Source organism: Gobio gobio, assembly GCF_949357685.1.
Source record: "Gobio gobio genome assembly, chromosome: 6".
Classification (NCBI taxonomy): Eukaryota; Metazoa; Chordata; class Actinopteri; order Cypriniformes; family Gobionidae; genus Gobio; species Gobio gobio.
In genome coordinates this window covers 48,811,754-48,829,051 of record NC_137102.1, presented here as the reverse complement: position 1 = coordinate 48,829,051, position 17,298 = coordinate 48,811,754, and the positions used below count along the sequence as shown (strand labels likewise).

The following is a 17,298-nucleotide window of genomic DNA, read 5'->3' as shown; positions in this document are numbered from 1 at the left end:
ATCTCGTGGACGGAGCTCAAGTCTCAGTAATAGTTTAGGACTCTTTCTGGGAGGCCCCTTGGTACCAGTTGAGGGGCCATGCATGGATTGCCCACAAGTCAGGACGGGGGTGCCAGACGGTCCTGTTCGCCTGAGTGAGGAGGTCCTCAATATTTTGGGTATTGTCCAAAGCAGCTTTTTTTTTGAGCAGCTGCATCAACTCGGGGAACAATGTTTGAGTCCACCAGAGAGGGGCTATTAGGAGGACTGCACACTTGCTTTCCCTGATCCATTCGATGGCCTGAGGGAGCATTGAAACTGGAGGAAATGCCGTGTCATTGTCACTTCGGTGTGGAGGACGTGAGCCACTCTGCTCCTTACCAAAGTGTTGACCACAGCATGAAAGCGTGGAGGTCTGCGAGCGAATTGGAGCGAGTAACCTCGTTTTATTGTATTCAGCACCCATTCTGACACATCGGAGATGGCTTCCCAGGCCTTGGCCCGAGTGGAGCGGAGGAGTTTTGCCTGGAACACTTGGAGGACCGCCATAATGTGCAGGGCTGAGGTAGCTTGACCAGCAGAAGCATAGGCTCGGCTGGCAAGAGCTGAAGTAGTTCTGCATGGCTTGGATGGATGAGTCACTTTGGCCTTTCATCCAGTTGTGGGCATCTTTGCCCATCCACTGCTTCCTCTTGAGGGGGCAGTTTCTCATATCTCTTCTCCTCTGTGCCATCAAGAGTCGAGAGCACTGTAGAGGCGGAAGTGCGTCTCTGTCTCTGTCTCTGTGCGCTCGTGAGTCCTCTGACCCCGCTGTTTCTTCCTCCGAGGCTCCTGGGAGACGAGAAGCGGGAGGGCACGAGGAGCGGGGTCGCTCTCTGAAAAGAAAGTTCTCGCAATGAGGACAGCTGCTCTCTGTGAGTGCAGCCTCTGCTTGGTTTTTGCCCAGGCAGGAAATGCACTCACTGTGCTCGTCAGTGGGATGCAGAGGGGCTCTGCATGTACCACAGTCACGGCACGGCATTTGCAACAACGCTCTTTTAGACTAAATTTGCTTTTTTTAGTAAATTCGCTTTATAAAGGATACTTATCGGATGGCCGCAGGGAAACAACGAATCAGCAGATGACGGCGTCAAGTCAGAAATGCTGAACAGGAGACCGCCATCCGCTGGGCTGCTACTGCAGATTCGTCTCATTCCACTGCTGGCTTTGTTCCGACATCGAGAAGGCTTTCAAGCAGGAGAAATCAGCAAAGAAGTGAAGCGTCGCTGAAGGAGAATAAATCTGAATCCTTTGGTTCGCGCAGATACGCCGCCTTACCATAGGAGTGCAGTTCCCGCAGCCCAGCCAATCAGCGCGCATATAGCGCTGCTCTATGTTGGCTGTGCAGCTGCACTGCATTTTAAAGCTGTTGTCCGTAACTTTTTTTGTGGTCAAGATTTACAAAGATTATATAATGAGAATGTACAACATGAATCCATTTTCCAAACTGTGTTTTTGTCTTACCCTGAATCATTATGGTACACTTATAATAAGTGTTTATATTGGGACTATTTCAGACTGGTCTGGTAGGAACCGTTGCGGAGGAGCACAGTCCCTGCGTGACTCGCCATAGACATAAACAGAGAGAAGTAGCTCCGGCTGCAATGTTCTTCTGCAAGACACATGCAGTTCTGTTTATTAAACGCTAGAGCGCAAAAAGTTACGGACTGCAGCTTTAAAATAAAGGCTTCAATATTTTTGAGAAAATTTGGTTTTTTTTAATGTCCTGCGCCCCACCCTGCAGTACCCCATACTTTGAGAACCACTGAGCTAGACGCAATACGAGTGAACCGTTTTCGAAAGGGAACTTGATTTTCAGGGAACTTTAATATTTCTTTTTAGTTCACAAATCAGTTTATCTTGCATTATAGCAATAAACAGTTCAATGATTTTATAATTTAGCTAGTTAGTTTGCTGTCCATATATTCAGGTGTTGTTCTAACGCAATTCACTAAGTGAATCATTAAGAATCAGAACGCAACAGTGCATCAAAGAGGTAGGGCTCTTCTTCCTGAAGAATCACAATGAATTGAGCTTTTGCAATCATGCCACTTGAATGCACTGTGTACCAGATCTTTCTCATACTATCCTGAGGGGTTAAATTAGTTTGTGTGATTTCAGAATATAGTTCTTCAAGAATTATTCTGTGCTCATACAGTTTATCTGCAATGCTCTTCACGTTTTTAACCCTTTGAATGAGAGCCAATCTGTGATTATCAAAAAATTGAGCTTTATCAATCCCAGAATTCAGTTGTGGCTCATCTTGGACTTGTCTTCGATTTAACTGGGCAAGTTTGTCTTTCCATATTGTGGCAGTCCACACAGACTTCTTGTCCTCCTCTCTGATAAGATTCATTTGTACGTTACCATGCGGATGTTGCATGATCTCGAAGAAGTTTGGCTCAACATCTGTTCTAAATGAAATCCCCTCTACAGGATGAACAGAAGCTCCAGGAACTTCAAGAAGGTGCGGCGTTTTCATCCGAAATGGCCTGTTAGGTCTGGGATGGCTGATCGGATGACTTGATTTTTCATTCTGCTCAACTTTCTCTTTTGAACAAGTGTCATTCAGTGGAAAAAAGTAGATGTGAAGAATGAGAGGATCTTTACAGCACATGTAGAGAAGAAGGTTGCAGTGTTCTTCCCACTGCATGAACCAGCTTATAATTAGAGTTGTAAGAGAGAAGGATGGTTGGAGAATTTTGGCATGATAACGGGTCAACTCTACAGATTGTAAAGATAATCCTTCATCTCTTTTGCTGAGGAGCTTCACAGCATCTTTGAGAGCGGGGTCAGACTCTGCTAAACAGGCGTAATGAGGCAGATGGGCCTCCTCCAGTTTCCCTGAGATCACGGTCACATCAATCACTGGACCAATTCTCTCACACTGAAGCATCTTCAGCTCTGCACTGAGGAAACGTCCATCCACTTCACGGTACTGGAGAGTGACGTCACCAGCACAGACCCATCGCATTCTGGTCCGGCTGCACTCGAACCGACCCGCCTGAGTGCTGATCCTGAACTTTGACCCTCCTTCATCTGTACAGTCTGACGGCTCCACCTGAACCCACTGATCACAGTCAGCAATGTGAACACAAGACTGACAGTGAAGATTCATTTCAGAAGGCGGAGAGATGTTCAGCCTAGAGAACAGAAAGGATAATGATAAAAGAGATGATGAATGTGTAAAAGAGAAACATATACAAACTTTTTTATAAACTACAATGATCTCACACTTTCAGGTCTTTCATTTACTACCATAGTGGGGGAAAAAAATACTAGTCAATGGCTGCCAAGATCTGCTTGGCTCATACAGGTTTGAAACAACTTGAGGGCGAGTAAATGATTACAGAATTTTCATTTTTGTGTGTACTATCTCTTTAATGTTACACAAATATCAAAGCAAAGATCATCATAAGAACATGATATTAAAATGTGTTTTGCACTGCTTTCAGCAAAACACTGAATCCTTTAATTATAATTAGTGATTGTTCAGTTTGCCTGCTCTGTAAAAAACTGTTATTACAAACAAAATCTGTAAATTAATAACTTGATTGTTATTAGTGGTGCTTGCCTGTAAAGGCGAAGCACACTATTACTATTCTGTTGGCTTATTATTATTATATATATAATATATGCGTAACTCGTCCCGCACCATTTGTCACAGACCCATGAATGAGGTGTCAAATCGACCGGCTTATTCGGGAATGGTGTGCTATTACTTTTATAAGGGACCGGGGGTACGGTGTTCGCCCCAGGGGCGAAAAAGTAGGCGAAAAAATCCCATGCGCTTTGCATTGCGACCAACTTTGACCCCTCGTAGCTCCGAGCAAGGATTTCGTAGAAACTCGTGGGTCACCACATTTGAAGAGTCTGACAGGCCCTGTAAGTAGACACATCGCAATGGGGTGTGAGTTGTTCCCCTGGGGCGCTAGAGCTCCCCAAATTTGCCCCATTGACTTATAATGGGTAGGGACGTCCCATTAAACTCATGTGTTTCTCTTACTATGGGAAGTTGCATAGGGATTTTGTATTGACCATAGCTCTGGCTCACAGTGTCTCAGAAACAAGGGGGTGGGCTCAATTTACTCAGCCAGCCAATCACTATCTCAGGATCATTGTGAACCTATCAAGCCAGGCCCTAGCAACCATTTAGAGCTCCCTAGCCACTGATCCCATAGACTTCCATTGAAAGAGATCAAAGGGATATCTTTTGATAGAAGTGTCATAGAGGCTTCCGGTTATGGCGTCGAGCTGAACGGCAGCACTTCTCCCCGCTCCGTCGCTGAACTTCAGATTATCGCTGTAAAACCGCCCAACTTCTACTCTAAAACTACTTAAAGTCAACCCAATGTCATTGTAAGTTAAACATGCCTAGGGGAGTATCAAAGAAAAAGTATAAGAAATCGCTTAACTCTCTGGACTTTCAAGCTAGCGAGGAAAGTGTCTCAGAACCCGAACACAGTGAAGGAGACGCCATGTCGGTGGACACGGACAGCGCGCAGGTGAACGATATAACCAGCGCTGATATTATGCAAGCCATCAAATCCCTCAAACATGACTTTCATACAGAAATTAGAGGTGTGTTAACGGCTATTAAGGATGTTCAGGCGAACATACACGAGTGCAACGGGCGCATCACACAGGCTGAAGAACGGGTATCCTCGGCGGAGGATTCAATTAGCGGCCTGCAGACAAAAGTCAGCGCGTTGGAAAGAAAGGTGAAGTTTTTGGAAACGAAGGCAGATGATCTGGAAAACAGAAGCCGTCGCAATAATATGAGAATCGTGGGCATACCAGAGAAGGAGGAGGGGACGGATTCTTGTGCTTTTATGGAAAAATGGTTTACCGAAAATCTAAGTGTGCAGCCGCCGGTGATATTGGAGAGAGCTCACCGCATTACCGGGTCGAAGAGCGCCCCCACTTCCTCCCCGCGGACTTTCATTGTGAAGTTTCTAAACTATCGAGACAAGGAGCGCGTATGGAGAGCATCAAGAGCAAAAGGCCAGTTGATCTACAAGAATAACAGCATCAGGTTCCACCCGGATCTATCAGCTGAAGTATATAAACAACAGCAAGACTTCTATGAAGTGCGGCAGAAATTGAGGGAGAAGGGAGTTGACAAACACAGGATGCTTTTTCCAGCCAAGTTGCTTGTGACCCACGGAGGACGCACACACACTTTCAACACGCCTACTGCAGTCCATCAGTTCATTAATGGTCTGGGAGGGGACGCATGATGGAGCTATGGTGACAGACATCTTTTTCATGACGTGTTTCTGTTGCTTGCTTCCCTCCCTGCTCTCCCGTTATAATTAACTTGTTGCGCGACTATATTAGGGAGGTAAGCTACTAAGTTCTTGCTTGTTCTATGAGAGTCCTTGTTTTATTTTCTTTTTTATTTTTATTTATTTATTGGTTTTTCATTGGTTTCTAACTTGTTGGATGACTTTATGGGTGTAAAGGCAATGGCACTAAATCCTCTTCAGTGGCGGATAAAGGATCTTTTTGATTTTGATTTGTATTTTCTTCTCTAAATTCTGGCGATGAGAGTGGGAGACAAACGCAGGACATCTGTGATGGTTGGAGGGGACACAGATTTACTGCGGGACTGCAATAACGAACTTGCAGTCAAGGCCCAGTCTCCTTTTTGGAGGCTCTGGATAATCCTTCACTTCCTTGCAAAACTTTTTTTTTCCCGGCCGACTCAATTGTTTTATATGGTTTTGTTAATGTTACTGCAAGGAAGACCCATACGTTTATGGGTGAATAAATTGGAAGTCTGGATGCAAAATGTTATCATGTATATAGTTACAGTGTTCGTGTTAATGTTTTATTTTACAACATGGGATATGTATGACAATGAGCCCCAAGAACATAAAAGAACTGCAATGTGTGATAAATGGTTTGCATACGTAAGTGTTAATCCATCCGTGGTGTGAATGTCTCTATGCTGAATATCTACGCTCCAAATGAAAGCAATCCTACATTTTTTAAGAAAATTTGTGAAATGATTATAGAAAAAGCTAAAGGAATCATTTTGATTGGAGGTGATTTTAATTGCATTTTGTCAAATAGGATGGATAAAAACCCATCATCATTTGCCACGCTTTCAGGGACCAGTAGGATTCTAAAGCAAATGGTGGAGGATATGGGTCTGATCGATGCATGGAGACATATACACCCAAGAGATCGGGATTACACGTTCTATTCAAACCCACACTCCTCATATTCCAGGATTGATTATTTCTTTGTTGCTAAAAATGAGTCTTACAGAGTCCTAGATTGTAAAATACATAACATAACCTTAAGTGACCATGCCCCAGTTAGTTTGATTTGGGATTTGGGTAGGGTTTATAGTCCAAGCCTATGGCGCCTAAATGTCTCACTTCTAAATGATAATGCATTTAGAGATCATATAAAGGCGGAATTGGACCAATACCTTCACTTTAATGATACGAGTGAGATGTCACCAGTGATCTTGTGGGAGGCGGCTAAGGTAGTTTTGAGGGGAAAGATAATTTCATTTGCATCAGCTAAGGCGAGACTTAGAGAAGCCAAACGTAAAGAACTTGAAGAACAAATTAAACAGTTAGAACAGAGACATAAAAGTCAACTATCTACAAATGATCTAACTCAACTTAAGGAAGCCAGGAGGGCCTTGGGAGACTTGCTCACAAATAATACTGAGAGAAATTTAAGATTTCTAAAACAGCGCTATTATGAGAATGGGAGTAGAGCAAGTAAATTATTAGCATTCCAACTAAAAAAACAGATGAGCCTAACAGTTGTACAGAAAATTAAAAATAACGACCCAGATAAGCCCTTTCTGTATAAGCCAGATGAGATATCGGGAGCTTTTGCCACTTTTTATAAGAAACTGTACTCAAATACGGACACATGTACAGAATTTGAAAAAATTGATGCCTACTTAGAAAGCATAAACCTGCCAAAATTATCAGGAGAAGATTCACAAGCTATAGATCGACCCATTACGAGAGAAGAAATTGTAGAAACAATCAAGGGGTTAGAAAACAGCAAAAGTCCGGGCTCGGATGGATACTGTAATGAATTTTATAAGGCCTTTGTAGACGATATAAGCCCTATTTTAGAGAAAGCATATGCTTATGCATTTGAAAGGGGGGAATTCCCACCAAACTGGAAAGAGACAATAATTTCGGTTATTCATAAGGAGGGAAAGGACCCTACAGAGTGCAGTTCATATAGACCCATAGCGCTTCAAAATTCGGACTGCAAAATATTGACCTCCATACTGGCAAAAAGACTTAAAACAGTTATTACGACTCTAGTGCACCCAGACCAGACAGGCTTTATTGCTGGTCGCCAGCTGTCTGATAATATTCGTCGACTACTGAATGTTATGTCTTATGCCAAGTCTAAACCAGTGCCATGTATGGCATTGGCTTTGGATGCAGAAAAAGCATTCGACCGGGTCTCCTGGCCTTTCCTTTTTAGTGTATTGAGGAAATACGGTCTGGGTCCTGGCTTTGTTAAATGGGTCCAACTGTTGTGCTCATCTCCAAAAGCGTCAGTAAGGGTAAATGGGTGTTTCTCACAAAAAATTCTGTTGGGGAGGGGTTGCAGACAGGGGGACCCTCTTTCGCCTCTTCTTTTTGCCCTTAGTATAGAGCCCCTTGCACAGCTAATACGAGATAGCACCGATATTAGTGGTATTGAAGTGAATGGTGAGGAACACAGGTTGTCACTATACGCAGACGATTTAATTGTGTATATCTCAGATCCCACAAAGTCTGTTCCAAATTTAATGAAATGTACTGAGACCTTTGGATTTTACTCAGGTTACAAAATAAATGTGACTAAGACAGAAGCACTCCCCATGAACAATTTAATTTCCCCACAGATGAAATCTACTTTCTCATTTAAATGGCCCAGGGAGGGAATTAGATATTTGGGAATAAATATACCCCCTGACCTTAGTTTATATAAAAGTAATTATATTAAATTAATAGATAAAATGAAGCACGATATGAACCGCTGGAATACACTTCCCCTTACTTTAATAGGCAGGGTGGAAGCTGTTAGGATGAATGTTCTCCCAAGGCTCCTCTTTCTCTTTCAAACTCTACCAATCTCTCCACCTAAATCTACTTTTAGTCTTTTAGATCGTCTCATCTCAAGATTTATATGGCAGGGTAGGAGACCCAGAGTTAGATATAAAGTCTTACAACTGGCAAAAACTAAAGGGGTTCTAGGCGTACCCAACTTGAAGCACTACTGGTTAGCATCACAATTACGTGCAATGATAGTGTGGCTGTCAGATGACACAAGTACAAGATGGCTCAATATAGAAAAAAGTTACAGTCCTGATATGCCTTTGTCAGTGATCCCCTTTAATAGGCTTAAATCCACCAGAGAACTTTTGGGAGAATGGTCGAACATAACATGCGTAGCTTGGAAGGAAATACAACAAATGTTTAAGCTAACAGTCGATTTCTCCGTTTTGAGTTCAATTACTTATATTCAAGATTTTCTTCCATTGAGACTTGATACAGGATTCAAAAACTGGAAACTTTTGAACCTTCATTATGTACACCAATTATTTAGTAATAACAACTTCAAATCATTTGAACAACTGAGAATAGAGTTTAAACTACCAAGAACAGACTTTTTCAGGTACCTACAATTAAGGAGTTTCATACTGAAACACCCAAACTGGAACAGATTAATAGAGCCCTCCCTTTTAGAACGGTATTTATTAAAAATTCAGGGTGGAGAACATATGAGGAAACCAATAAGCAATGTTTATAAAATCATTGCTTCAATGACAAGAGATAATTCATTCTATGTGAAAGACAAGTGGACTAGGGAGCTACGGCTCGAAATAAGTGAAGAAGTTTGGTTGGAGGTATGTACTCAGGCTCATAAAGTCACAAACGCCAATTTGTGGAAGGAATTTCAATGGAAAATAAATAACAGATTTTTCAGAACACCACAAGTTGTGGCTAAAATGAGGAGGGGGTGTGGAGAGACAATGGCTACTCACTCACATATTTTTTGGCAATGCCCTTTGTTGGATAACTTTTGGAAATCCATTTTTACATATATTGATAAAGTACTGAATGTTGACCTGATAAGAGACCCTCTGATAGCAATCCTAGGGATTAAACCAGCTGTGATACACAGTAGGAAAAAGATGTATTTATTACAGATATTACTGATAGCAGCAAAGAAAGCAATTACAATAAAATGGCTTAAGAGTGAGCCACCAAACCAAGCTGAATGGCTAACAATTTTGAGAAATATTTACACTATGGAAAAAATTACATATTCATTGAGATTACAGAGGGAACTTTTTATTGAAAGATGGGCACCATTAATGATGGTGATGGAGGACCATTAGAATTAACTGGTTATATTTGCCAGGGGAACTTGAATACAACCCATGTTTTGTTTTAAGTTGATGTTTGGTTTGTTCAAATTGTTTATTTTAAATGTTGTTAATCATTTCTTATTTCTTCTTTTCGTTGTACTTTTGGATATATTTTTCTGCGGAATTGATCATACATGTAAGGATGCGTGAATGTTATGATCCCCTGTAAAGGATATTGTTTCTGAGTGCAAGTAATTGTTGTAAAAGGAGATTTGAAGAACATTCAAAATAAAAAAAATAAGTAACAAAAAAAAAAAAAAAGAAGTGTCATAGAAACATGAGGGTGGGTTTGTTTGACTCGGGGCATCAACAGCCAATCACAAATCACCTTCAACACTTCCTAGCCACGCCCTAGCAACCATTACCACGCACCCTAGCAAACCAAATCCACAGAGGGATATCTCCACATCAGAACATCATAGAGACATGGGGGTTGGTTTATATCATTCATACTGACAAGCAGCCTTTGGAGGATCATCACTGGATGCTGCCAAGCCACTCCATAGCAACCAAACTGAGTACCCTAGCAACCGTTTAGCAAGACTTATATCTCTGCATCAGAACATCATCGAGACATGGGGGTTGGTTTATATCATTCATACTGACAAGCAGCATCATCATTAGATGCTGCCAAGCCACTCCATAGCAACCAAACAGAGTACCCTAGCAACCGTTTACCAAGACCTATATCTCTGCATCAGAACATCATAGAGACATGGGGGTTGGTTTATATCATTCATACTGACAAACAGTATCATCATTGGATGCTGCCAAGCCACTCCATAGCAACCAAACAGAGTACCCTAGCAACCGTTTAGCAAGACCTATATCTCTGCCTCAGAACATCATAGAGGCATGGGGGTTGGTTTATATCATTCATACTGACAAACAGTATCATCATTGGATGCTGCCACGCCACTCCATAGCAACCAAACAGAGTACCCTAGCAACCGTTTACCAAGACCTATATCTCTGCCTCAGAACATCATAGAGACATGGGGGTTGGTTTATATCGTTCCTACTGACAAGCAGCCTTTGAAGTATCATCATTGGCAGCTGCCAAGCCACTCCATAGCAACCAAACAGAGTACCCTAGCAACCGTTTAGCAAGACCTATATCTCTGCATCAGAACATCATAGAGACATGGGGGTTGGTTTATATCATTCACACTGATAAGCAGTATCTTCATTGGATGCTACCAAGCCACTCCATAGCAACCAAACAGAGTACCTATGTATTAAAGTAACATATCTTAATGTATACAAGGAACAAGCTGTAAAACAACAGTGTTTTCCCTTAAACTTAATGAAAATGCCTGTAAAATTATTGTTTTTGCACTTTATTTGAAATAAGATATTTTACTGCTGAAGCTGTCAGTCATTTGACCATTTTTGTGCAATTTTTTTTTTTTTTTTTTTACAGTGTGGGATCACAGGGAACAGGAGAGGTTAGACAACGTACCAACATAGACTACCAAACACAAGCAGCTTCAGAAAGGTAACAAATCAAAAGGGAACAGGTGGAAGAAATCAAACACTAATCAGATAACAAGGGGGAGGGATCAGACGAGCACATGGCCCAAAATAACAAAACACCCATGTGCTACACAAGACAGGACAGGCATGTGACACACCTAGATATGATTTATCTACTTGTGTGTTCTAACATGTAACTATATCATGTTTGGGCTCATCTGACAGCTTATAAACTGAATAGAATTTTGGTGAACCTAATAGAGATATTAAAGCGTCCTAATGTACAATATAGGAACTTGCCTAAACATGAAGAGAATATGTTAATGTTCTTATCTCCTGATCACCACCCTTTTTGCCTTATATATTTTGATTTCCTGTCAGTTGGTTTTGGTGTTTGTATTCCAATCATGTTTAACAAGGCTGCCAATCTGCCACTCCCGCACACTAGTAGAAAGGCTACTGGTAGGGTTTCTATACTGTCTGTATTTAAACATCTATCTTAATAAATAACTTTGCCTGCTTCAAAGACTTGGAGAATCTTCCCTTTACCACTAATAAAGTTAAATCTAAAGTGATTATTTGAGAATAACAACAACTTTAATGGAGTCAGAATAATTATATTTATAACTGCTTTTTGTTCCAGTTATTGGTTCAAAATAGCATTAGTCTCCAGCCTTACAGTTTGATATCAAATGCAAACACAGCTGTCCACTAAAGTGTGACTTAAGCATCTAATAACATTATAGGGCCAATGTATGGTATCACGACAGAAATCAATTTCATAAATAGCAGCAAATGCTCATACCTGAGCTTCTGTAGACTGGTGCAGGTCTGGACGAGGGAAATGATCTCAGAAGCCCGGCTCTCATTCAGACCGAACAACTTCAGATCCAACGTCTTCAAACCCACAGAGTGAAATGAAGACAGCAGCAAACTGACATGATCCTCGAGAGATGAAGAGCTGCACAAATATGTTCCACAACAAAATATTTCCCCACACAAATATGACCAAAACATGTTTAAATTATGAGATATATGTCTAAATTAAAATTTTCTTACTCTTCTGCTTGTTTTCCTGCCTTGCTGAGTGTCTGTAAGAAGAGTGTCCAGTCAGTGCTGGATATGTCTGAGTGTGAACTTGTCAGACTGATGTTTAAGACTGCTGGAAATGATGGATTCTGCTCCGAGGAGCTCAAAGACAACCTAAAAGAGAAAGAGAAACATTTGATAACAGCACGGTACACTCACTATGAATGATATCTGTTGTGTTCTAAAACGTAAATTATAACTATGCTAATAATTATTATTGATAAGAAAGATTACATTTTATGTGCAATAGTTTCTTACAAGATTTCTCTAGGAGTGACCGACAGGTCAAGAGTCCATCTGGGACTCTCAGTACTGTATTCATCCTCTTGAACTCTACCAGAAGAACAGATAACGTTTCAAACAAATTATTTAAATTCAGAAATGTATTAGTTGTTTAACTATTTCATATGGCTGTATTGGAAGTAGGATGTTTGTTAAAATTACTTTAGTTTTTTCAAGATTTTTGATTCACCAAGAATCTGGATCAAATCTCCAACTTCTGGAAGGTGTTTCACTGAGAACCTTGAGTCAAAAACAAAAGTTATTTAGAAATAAAATGTTTTACTGAGTAAAAGATTTAAGCCATGACATATAATATTTGGGTCAATGTCAAATAAGCATCTCCAAGATAAAGGAGAAATCTCTGAAATCTATGTTGATTTCATATGATATTGAAGATTTCAGCAAATTTCAAAAGTCAAAACTGATATTTTCTGTTTTATTTATTATTGTTGTTGTTGTTGTGTCATGTCACTCATCTACCACAGAAACACAAGTACAAGCAATATAAAAAATATTTTAGAAGAGTTTCAATCAATCATGAATTACGTTTCAGGTGTTTTTCCATGCATCACACTGACCTCAGTGTCTCACACATGCAGAGTGCCGGCTGAAGAATCTTGAGTTGATCAGCTGTTAAATCACAGTACATGAGGTTCAGTTCTCTGGTGTGTGGACAGCTCTGAAGACAGTACAGCAGCACCCAACAGTCTGTGCTCCTCAGGGAAATGTTAAACAGATTCATGAAGCTGTGAGTGTTCAGAATTTTCCTTTCAAACCCCACATCCTGGAGCTCATATAGACAGTGGAGAACGTATAGTTCACATCCATGCCATGTTGTCATTGTAAGAATTCTTTGCTTTAGTGTTTTCTTCAGTTTTCTTTTTCTCATTTTTATGGTGTTAGAGACAGTTAATTTGATTTTTTTAAAGAGTGAGCTGATCACCTCCTCATTTGAGAGACCATAAAAGAAAAGCAGAACTGATGGAATGGGATTTGATCTTCTTTCTAGAGATAGGCATTCAACTATAGCTGAGCCCATCAAGCTCAACAGCTCACTGACTTTCAACCAGGACTCTTCTTCAACAAGCAAGACCCAAAGTGCAGCGAAGAACCACTGAAAGCTGAAGTGCATGAATCTGAACACTGGTTCCTGTTTTTCTTTTCCATTAAGATCCTCTTTATACAAGAACAGACACTTGGCGGCATCTAAGCCAGTCTCTGCCACATCCTTTTCATCAAAAAAGACTTGCTGATTTTGTATTCCTCTCTCTGCCAGCTGACCCAGACTCCTCAGCATGGTGAGGACATACTTACTCTGGCCATGATGCTCCAGTAGAGTGGACACAAAGTGCACATATATGGAGGTCGTTGTCTTCAGTTTTTTTATCAGAACCTGACTATCGGTTGAGTATTTCTTTAGACAAAAACAGACCATCCAACACAGCAAAGGCACAGAGCAGGCAGTCAGGAGGGTTTCATTTGCTTTCACACTCTCATATGTTTTCTTGAAGAGTTCCTCATCCTGAAAGAACTTGTGGAAGTACTCCTGCACCCCGCTCTCAGAGAAGCCCACAATCTCAGTGAAACGCTGAGGTCCTTTGAGGAGATTCATCACTGCATCATCAGTTGTAGATCTCATAGTTACAAGCACAAATGATTCAGGAAACAAGATTCCCCTCAACAGGTTCCTAAGAATAGCCATAGGTGACGCTCTCTTGGATGGATTTGTATGTGGTATGAGATGAATGACTGAACAAGACACATACTCATCCATTCCATCAATGAGGAAGAGGACTTTCTCTGGTGTTAACTCTAGTATCTGTGAGATCTGATCTGATGTTAAACTGCAACTCCTGCCCAAGAGATCAATCAAGCTCTTCACATCAGAAATACACTTAAGCTCTTCACACTTCAATAGAAAAACTGCCTCAAAGTTTTCAGAGTAAAGTTCTCCACATGCCCAGTCCAGCATGATCTTCTGTAATGTGAAGGATTTACCTCTTCCAGAATCTCCACTGAGAATCACAGTTTTCGGTGTGTTTCCATCACTGTCGGGACTGAACAGCTGGTCTATTCTGACTCTGTGATTCTTGTCATTTGATAACAGTTGAGATGAGGTTTTTGTTCCAGAAGTGTGAGCAGACCTCCCATGTTCACAATAGTATTTCTCATTCTGCTCTTTGCTCTTCTGAATGATCACGGGTTCAGTGTAACGGGTGGCCAGTTCCACACGTTCATTAGATGGAGGGTTATACTCTGTCACAAACTTGCATCTCTCAATGACTGTTGTCCTGTACTGAAGATTCATGCTGCTCCAATCTACATAAAAAAACAACAACAGGGAAAATAGGTGTGCTGAACACTGTTACTGGAAACCCCTGAGGCGTAATAAGTAGAATGAGGAAGTTGTTGACTGCATATGGTGCACACTCCCTTTCCATGCAACAATGCTACCCTTATGAAAATTACTTTAAGTTCATTTTATGAGTAAAGTTCAAGTATATTTTTAAGTATACTAGTAAACTTGTAAGTGTACTATTTCTTATTGGGACTAAATTGGCCCACTTTTTAGTATATAAAAGTATTCGTTTAAAGGGATAGTTCACCCAAAAATTAAAATTAGCCCATGATTTACTCACCCTCAAGTCATCCTAGGTGTATATGACATTCTTCTTTCAGACGAATACAATCAGAGTTATATTTAAAAATGTCCTGGAATCGTCCAAGCTTTATAACGACAGTGAATGGCTGTTTCTGTTTTGAAGTCCATAAAAGTGCATCTATCCATCATAAAAGTAATCTACACGGCTCCGCAGGGTTAATAAAGGCCTTCTGAAGGGAAGCGATGCGTTTGTGTGAGAAAAATATCCATATTTAAAACTTTATAAACTAAAATAACTTTAATTTAATAATAGATTTACTACAAAAAAAGTGACCCCTGACCTGACGCATGCGTATTCACGAACAAGGAAGCGCAGAGGATAGTGTAAAACAAAACACCGGTCATGAATTAGAAGTCTAAAATGGGAATTTTTAAAGAGAAATGCTGGAGGATTTCGATATAAGAGAAGAGACTCTTTTGCCATAAGTCGACTTGCGTAGGCCATCTGCCGGCAGCTAGTTATTTTAGTTTTTAAAGTTTTAAATATGGATATTTTTCTTACACAAATGTATCGCTTCACTTCAGAAGGCCTTTATTAACCCCCTGGAGCCATGTGGATTACTTTTATGATGGATAGATGCATTTTTAGACCTAGCCAGTCACTGCCATTATAAAGCGTGGAAGAGCCAGCAGGACACTATAACTCAAATTGTATTCGTCTGAAAAAAGAATGTCTTACACACCTAGGATGGCTTGAGGGTGAGTATCATGGAGTAATTTTCATTTTTGGGTGAACTATCCCTTTAAGTGCAATTTTAAGTATATTGCACTGAGAAGTACATAAAAAGTAACTTTCTTTCTTTTTTCTCATTTAAAAAAAAAAAGAAGGACACTAATAGCACACTTAAATAAACATATTTTTGTAAACAAAAATAGACCTAAAATGAAATGCTGTAACGGACACTTTCATCATCAGTTATTTGTGTAGTTACTTGTGAAATGTGCAACCTTATTGTGTTTTGGCACTCCCTTCTAAATGTAAATAAACAATAACAACTTTACCATTTCCATACATCTTTTCTTTTTGCCATTTCTTTTTTCTTATTTTCTGTTTCAGCTGAGAGAGGGGATAACTGAGAGTGATGCTTGGTGAGTCTGCTCCAAAATGGAAAATGTGAGGCTGGAAACTCTACATGAAGAAAAAATACATTCACAAAGACAATCTGTTTCAGAGATACATTAATACATAAATACAATGCATACAATTGTTTTGGAATATCATATATTAAACATAAATTAACAATTATAATTAGTCCTTTTACTCAGATCTTTCCAGTACGTCAGACAGCCTGTAACCAGTGGGGCTCAAAGGAACTAAAGTGTCCCAGCACTGGATTCCTCACTGACTGACTGGAGTGTCTGCAACTGCTCTTTCAGCTCATTTCAAAACTCACCATGTCAGCCCCTTTCAAACGTAAGACCCCCGTCTTGTTATCCTGGATTGTCTGATGGAATTGTCTCTGTGTGGAACAAAGTAGGTTTCAATCAACAATGACAAAAATCGCCCCAAAAAATTCAGCCATAGACTAAACTTTTGTATACTTTCTAGAAATATTGTATAAGATAACATTTTTAATATAATAAAAGTGATCAAAATTAATGTGAAACAACATGTTCAGGTGTTCAGGTCATATCCACATTCAGTTCATACCAGTTTCTCAGTCCTCTCTGCTGCAGCTGATACAGTCACATGGTTTGTGTGCTCGTCCATCATACACAGATAACAGATATACTGCTGGTCAATATAACAAAAATATTCCAGCGGTTTGTCATGTTGAGAGCAGATCATCTCTTGCAGTCGTCCTGTGACATCTGTCATACCGTGCCTATCTTCAAAGACACGGTCATGTTCTTTGAGGTGATTTTGGCAAAAAGAGATCTGACACACCAGACAAGACTTGATGGCTTTGTTTTTGTCCCATGTACAGACGTCACACTCACACCAAACAGGACGAGTAGCTTGCAGTTTTGTCTTGAGTTTCTCCACCATGTCAGCCAGCATGGTGTTTTCCCCTAAAACAGGTCTTGGAGTGAAGGTCTGGCTGCACTGAGGACAGCTGTAGACTCCCTTCTGATCATCCTCATCCCAGTAGTCTTCAATACAGTTCATACAGTAACTGTGTCCACAGGGAATGTTCACTGGATCCTCCAGTAGATCCAGACAGATTGGACAGATGACCAGATCCTTAATCCATGAAATACTGGCTTCTGCCATTTCATTTTAATACGAACACAGATGCACACAGCAGAACAACAGCCGAAACAGTGCTACACTCAACCATTTAAGCTAACACCGCTTTATTCTTAAATAAAGTGAATGTCCCAGTAAGACACTCCCTGCAAGACATGTTCAGTCACT

The 17,298-nt window shown here is 40.5% G+C and overlaps 1 protein-coding gene across 1 annotated transcript; it reads right to left on the bottom strand.

Annotated features, from left to right (window-relative positions):
• Positions 1-1,981: 1,981 nt before the first annotated feature.
• LOC307128569 (NACHT, LRR and PYD domains-containing protein 1 homolog) lies at positions 1,982-17,298 on the bottom strand (the record flags this gene model as incomplete). Its single annotated transcript, XM_079820480.1, has 8 exons — positions 16,591-17,298; positions 16,334-16,399; positions 15,942-16,068; positions 12,856-14,596; positions 12,254-12,328; positions 11,966-12,109; positions 11,712-11,867; positions 1,982-3,161 (listed from the first exon to the last, which is right to left on the bottom strand). Exons 1-8 carry the CDS (start codon positions 17,152-17,154, stop codon positions 1,982-1,984), a joined length of 4,053 nt encoding a protein of 1,350 aa, XP_079676606.1. The 5' UTR covers positions 17,155-17,298.